The following is a 6998-nucleotide window of genomic DNA, read 5'->3' on the forward strand; positions in this document are numbered from 1 at the left end:
ACATTTTAAAATGTTTGTCAACAACAAACACGATGGCAGCACAACGGTCCAATGGTTGGCACCGACACCTCACAGCACAAAGGTCCTGGGTTCAATCCCAGGTTCAGACCTGGGGTCTTGTCTTTCTGTGTGGAGTTTGCATGTTCTCCTCGTGCTTGTGTGGGTTTTCTCCGGGTACTCCGGTTTCCGCCAGTACTCTAGTGTTTCTCTTACAAACCAACAATGTGCATGACAGGCTAACTAGTTGTGAATGAGTGTGTGAGTGGTTGTTTGTCTTGTTTGTATGTAGCCCTGAAATGCAACCTGACTAGGCTTCACCCTGCCTCTCGCACAGTGAATCCTGGAGATACAGTAGGCTCCAGCTCCCCTGTGACCTAGAAAGGAAAAGCTGGTAAATGAAATTATTGGATCAGAGATGAAGATAAGAGGTGAGAAGGTAATGTTCAGCAAATTCTATAGTGTTTGTACAACAGCTGCCTTTCATTGCTAGCAGACAAACGTGTTTAGTGTATTGGGCTCTGCCTTGTGTCCTCAGCTTTTCATATTACAGTTATCTGAGGGACACAAGCTTTGATTTTCCTTGATAGTGAAAAGGCTCAGTGGGCTATTAAAATCAAGTCTAAATTGTTCATTTGCAATGCAAATGTGTTTATTCTTTGTTGTGTTTAAACTGTGAGTGTTCATAATTTTCAAATTTAAACAGCTGAAAAAATGTGGTCCTTTTCACAATGAGATTTTATTGGTGAGGCCACAAACTGTTTATCATATTTAAGTTACCATTGGTTGTTAATCAATTTGATTCTGTTCCTCACTGGTTTAGAAGAACAACAACGGTGAATCAATTTCAATCTACTGTTATAGCTAAATATTTTTTTAACATTGAGTCAGTGTCAGAAGAAAGTGTCTCAGGTCTGACTAGAAGTAAAAACTGAGGGTTCTGTGAAAACCCAAGGTAGTTTTTGTGGACAGGGTCCACATCAAACAAAAACTAAAGTAGTTCCTGCTTGCGCTATAAGCCATAATAAGTGGATAATCACAGTGGAAATCTAATTTTCATGTGGTTGAGAAGTGTTTTTAGTGTGTTACTAATGGGAACATAAAGCTTCATAATCAGTTGGCTGCACTTAAAAACTCAGTGGGGCCAACTCGTTCTCACTCCTGATTCAGCAGCATTTTAACGCTTGGTCAGGTATCGTCTGCGTCCAGTTTTAATGCATCGAGTAACCCCCCCTCATGTCAGTCCTTGCCACCCGCGGCTTTTCCAGGTTGCGCCACTTAGGGGTCTTTGTGTTGGGGGTCTGTGTTTAATATGAGGGATCAAGATTAATGATTAATTTTAGGTACTGAGGTCAGGGATAGGCTGTATATGGTTAATAAAAGTTAAATTTATGGTCTGGGACGGTTAGTTGTTGCGCATTTCCTACTCTTTTCAAAAAAATATGACAACATGCTCGTCCTCCGCCACCTCATCTCATTAAGAACGGACACGATGGAGGTACCCAATGCGTCCGAAGCTGGACGCAGACGGCTACCTGACCAAGCGTCAATATGTTGACGAGTCGGGAGTGAGAATGGGTTAGTGGGGCACAATTAAATATTAAACTCAAGTATTGATCCCATTCAACCCTAGGATCAATACAATCCAACACGTCATACCAACGGTAACATATTGTAATGTATATTCTCAGTCATCCAAGACATGACCAAAAAAAAAAGATTAAGCAACTAAACGTCTTTTCTGTAGCTGAAGACAAGTGGAGTTCCATGTTTTAAAGGAGACATGTCATGTGTTTAGATCTTCCTTTTTCACATTTAAATCATTCAGTTGGGGTCTATATAAAATGGAACTGCAATGTTTTGGTCTGAWTTCMTCCTCATTGTAGCTCCACAAGCCCCTCTTTCACCCTATTTCTGAGGTGTCTCAATTTAACTRATTYTGATGCTGTCTCTTTAAATCCAAACAAATCRCTTAACACCCCACCWCACTCCAGCTTCCAGGCCAGTCCATTGTAGCTTGATGGAGAAATTTACAATTACAAAGCAGTGCAGAAACATTTTACTTACGAATTAATTGAAAGATGTCAACAAGAGAAAACTTGTCCATCCAGCCTTACATGTTAAAGCCAGAGTCTGACCCAGAGCAAGAGGAGAATGAAGGCAACCAAACTGTACTTAGTAAGTTCATTCTTTATTTGGAAGTTCTGTTGCAAATACTATGATGTAATAGTTCAGAAAACATTTTAGCTAATAGAAAAAACTGAACGGGTTGAAAAATCKGACCCAAAAAGAATAAAAAGATATCTATGCAGCACTGGGAATGACTAAATTCATATTGTCTACACTATATAGAATACAACAAAATGTATTCCATGGCTAAAAATGTGGATTTTACATGATGTGTCCCCGTTAAACTGAATGATGTCAGTAATAATTATTTTAATATTCAGATGAAGCCATATACTGTACCTCAACCCCAATGATGTAAAAGTCAGATGAAATGAAATGTGAACGTAGCCCAACAGACACAGAAATCATTAATATCCTTTGCTGCCAGTAACAAGAGTGAACTCTCCTAAGTTAGTTGGCATTAAAATCATGGAGCATGTAAGATGTAGAGAGTACCTGGAAATTTTTAGAGTATCTGTGATACATTTTTTTATTTAAAAAAATATATATTTTCAGTAAATATACAATGGAACACCTATTTTCACATATCTGTGCAGCCAGCAGCCTGAACCTGTGAAGCTGCCCTTGTGAAGCTGTCCTTTCTCTTCATATACCAACTCTCTGGGCATGTTCGAACATGATGCATAAATTTCAAACCAATTTTACACCACATTGCCTTAGCTCCACTTTCCCAAACACAGCCAGACTTCAGCACTTGAATCAACTCGACTCTCGTCCAGTTGAAGTGCACCAGACCAAAAGAGTGACTCTGGCTTTCAGTGCACTCTTTTTGCTCAGATTTAATAGAACTTTTAATCATATCCAGAATCTTTATGATGCAATTACATTTTCATGAGCCATGGCATATTATTTTTCAAGTAAGGGGGAAAAAAAGGATATTTCACTTGGCACTGCTCAGCAATTATCAAGGAATTGTGACTTTGTCCAATGAACAAGAAACGCAGAATATGTGGCTCTTTTATTGGCAGTAAACGTCTTTTAACAGGGACATAACAGTATAACATTTATGGGAAAGGAAGAGATTATAAAGTGATAAATAGTTCCCGGAGGAGCTCTCCTGATGTCCTGTTTGAGTATCTGTACATATTTGTATTTAGGTCATTACCTGTTGTACAAGTTTTGCTTTTTTTCCCAACATTTTTATTGTTTTGTATTCAGCAAAGATAGATGCAAAGAGGAACACACACTGATGTACATGTAAGAGTTTTAATGTTCGGAGAATGATTAAGCATCATAGCAGGGTGGTGTCCTAAATGAAAGCAAGAAATAGGACATTCCTCCTCAGTTTAGATTGCTGATGTTGGGATTGAGCTCACAGATGGCTGATGGAGACTTGAACTGAGAAGGCAAGAACAGCAGGGATGAGCTGCTATTGAACAAATAAAATGAGTTACTAAATTCAGAAATGTACAGTACAAATCAGTTTTATGAAGGGAATGATTGAGAAAAAATAAATGTTGTACTCTTCTTTTGGAAATCTATTAGAATATATTTAAATATCTTAAGTACGGTAAGTTCAAAACGTTCAGCATAACACAACCCAGTAGACCCGTTTTGGGTCACATAGGTTATCTTTGTCATTATGTTTTGCAGAATTCTGTAAAAGGACAGACACAGCTCAGAGGTGAATTGTCCAGCCTCTACTGTTTTTTTCTGTCTTTTCTTGACCTCCACTTTTTTGAGGTCATCCCCCAAGGAGACACACCCTGCAGAAAATGGAAGTATTGCTAGGGAGTACAGTTAGGAGTGGTGTTGGCCTTGTGATGGACTGGTGACCTGTCCACGGTGTACCCCATTTCACCCCAGGCACTCCTTACAACCCCATGACCCTGAACAGGATTAGGCAGGTTCTGGGAATCAGTGAGCAAGGGAGTTTGTAGTGACAATTTACCCAGCATCTTAAAAACTGCTGCCCTGAAGTCAACTGTTCTACTTTCWCTTTGTTGTACTCTGACCTAAACAAGTCAGGAATATTTTGTAAAACTCTCAAAAAATCGACACACACGCTTGATTGCAGTTGTTGGCACAAGCAGTTACAAGATTTAAATTGTAATTACTTATTTGCATTAGGCCAGGTTCGTTTGGGCAGCTGTTTCTCTCTAATAAATGAAATTATCATTTAAAAACTATTCCATTTTAGGTTGTTTTTCTCTGATACCAGTTTAATAATATGAAACATGTAAATAAGACATAAAAGCAAAAACAGAAGAAATCTGCAACAAGAGGGCAAATGCTTTTTCGCAGCGCTTTTTCTATTTCTAAAACGTGAAATCTGAGACAAATGTGCTGTGAGGAAGCAGACAAAAAGCTCTGACTGCTCAACAAAATTGAGAAAGAGGTCAGTTTGATGGCAGGACMAAAAAAATAAGAACAGAAACTAGAGCAACAGAAATATCATGATATTAAAAGAGAAATTGATTAAAGAAAAGCTCACAAAACAAGTTTTTTTTTTAACTTTTGTAGCCAAACATTTACCCTTTTGAGATCACGTTATTTCTATTGCACTGCAATATTGGCATGAAGGAAACAACTTTAAAGAGCTTTAACTGATGTGGTTTAAGGCTTGTGACTATGGGATACTGCTTTTATGACCTTTGAATGACTAAACATTTGTGCCTCACTGCCTGTTGCCTTTGCATTCTGTAGAGTAATATTGATGTAAAACCCTAACTCAGTTGTATTTTTTCTTCTTGACTTATTTTTTGTTGATCAGATAAACCATTTTCCCTCAGGTGCCCCATCATGAAAATGACAAAAAAAAAGCTGATCTGTCCTTTATTTCAATTGCATTCTCGGAGATTAGGAATAATCTGTAAMCCCGTGGGTTTTAACAATACAGATAAATGACAAGAAATAGAATTAATGTTTAGGCGGAGAGTGACTTTTTTTCTTTTAAAATGTTTTTTAATCAGTTTAAGAATGCATTTTAAAGCAATACATGTGTTGTACATCCCTTATTTAGGTTTTGGAAGGTTAATAGTTTTGCAAAGTTGTGCAAYTTGGCAATTATCACTTTTGAGGCAACCCATGCAAATTTTGGTGACAGTTTGTGCTTTGATTTAGTGATGACAAAACAGCAAAAACAAAGCTTCTCACATCATCTGTTTAGCTGTCTGTCCATCACAGATTTACACACAGGCACACACACGCACCCTGGCAAAGTGACACAATATGATTAGAAAACTGAGCTTCACAGTTGAATTGCCTATTGATCAAACCAGGAGGGAAATGCAATAAAAAATACATTTGTTCATTTAATCTTCAATTTATGTCATCCTTGTGTACTATAATTATGCAATTTTTGTGTTTTTATACCCTTGGCACTCAAGTGGATAAAGATAGCACCATTGCTCACACCACCTATGTTTCAATAACACAATTATTACTCTGAAAGAAGAAAAAAAACAGAAATCATTAAATAATGCATTCTCATTACATCCCTTCTTGTCTTTTTCTTGACATCTCACTGTCAGCAACTGGAGGCATGTATGGTCCCCAAGGGGAATCCGGTTCAGAGCCTGAAGATGACAATCAAATGAAGTTTCACACAGAGCAGAACAGAGGTCGACGGCGCAGCAAAGGTAAAAAATTTTTTAAAAAAAATTACAGGTGTGTGATTTTGAGCTCTGTGATGAATTTGTCACGTTTGTGATGCCTTCACTCATGCAAGAGGAGATCCTCTTTTTTTACTTTGTACTGCTGAGAATACAGTATTAAATAATAAAGGAAACAAAAAAGAAATAAAGAACAGACTTGAAAACAAATGAATTCTGAACTTCTCATAGCTGAATATGAATGGGAATAATGAAAATATGGCTTATAGCAAAGTGAAATGAGGCGAGACATTTCTGAATTTGTCCACGTAGCTGGAAGTAGGAAGAAGTCATGCACACTCCCTGTGGTGTTTAAAGTGTTATACCATAGCACAGCTCAGTGACACTCAGAGATATATGAGCTGATGGAAATGGRCTTTCTGTGATAATGAAACTCAATCCAAATAACTTGGATTGGAGGCATGATTTTAACTTGCGTAATATAGAATGCCAGGGCTGTGATGTAATGTAGGATTTGCATTTGTCTGGATGTAACCAAACAAAAACAGAACATGTCTGCATATGTCTTTTTGGTTATTTATACAATATAAAACCACTTTTGTCTGTTATTCTCCTTGTTTAAAGTTTGTCTAACAGTAACTCATGAWAATTGTATTAGCTACATGTTAACTCTGATCAACGGTGTAAGAAAAGCAATAAACAAAAATAAAGCATAAAAAGTTATGTGAAAACAGTTGCGTATAGTGACTCTGTTAATTGCATTTTTTTTTCATAAAATTGCACTCAAATGGGTCATCTGACAAACCTTTTTTTGCATCGATTTCAGGAWATAAACATTTGCAAAGTGCTTTGTCATTGCATAGCACTGTTGACTTGGTCAAAACACCTCTGCTATGTTTTTATACACTTTATAAAACAGACCTTGTTATAAGTAATATCAATCACTAGATCCCCAGACTTCCTAAAGTGTTTAAAAGTTTATTTTATTTTTTTTTTTCCCTCTCTGGACTTTGCCTGCATTTTCACAAATTTTCTCTTCAGCCTTTTTACCTGATTTAGATTTATTCTTAAATAAATGAGGGGAAGCTGACAAATTGAGCACAGAGGAAAATGCCTAAAAACTACATCAATATCTGAAAGTTAACTATTTAAAAATATCTATCAAAAACCTGAAAGATACATTATTCTTTAGCTGACTGGTTACAATATAGGCTACTCACTAGGACTATTTTATCTTTACCTTGTATGGTTATAAAC

The 6998-nt window shown here is 37.0% G+C and overlaps 1 protein-coding gene across 1 annotated transcript in view; it reads left to right on the forward strand.

The window, feature by feature from the left end:
* Positions 1 to 6998, forward strand: part of astn2 (astrotactin 2) — a 259339-nt gene that overhangs the window by 108599 nt on the left and 143742 nt on the right. The window contains exon 5 of the mRNA XM_014009306.1: positions 5661 to 5768. Within this exon, the coding sequence (XP_013864760.1) occupies positions 5661 to 5768 (108 nt within the window). The remainder of the gene's footprint in view (positions 1 to 5660; positions 5769 to 6998) is intronic.

The sequence above is a fragment of the Austrofundulus limnaeus genome, unplaced genomic scaffold, assembly GCF_001266775.1.
Source record: "Austrofundulus limnaeus strain Quisiro unplaced genomic scaffold, Austrofundulus_limnaeus-1.0 Scaffold57, whole genome shotgun sequence".
In the NCBI taxonomy this organism is placed as follows: Eukaryota; Metazoa; Chordata; class Actinopteri; order Cyprinodontiformes; family Rivulidae; genus Austrofundulus; species Austrofundulus limnaeus.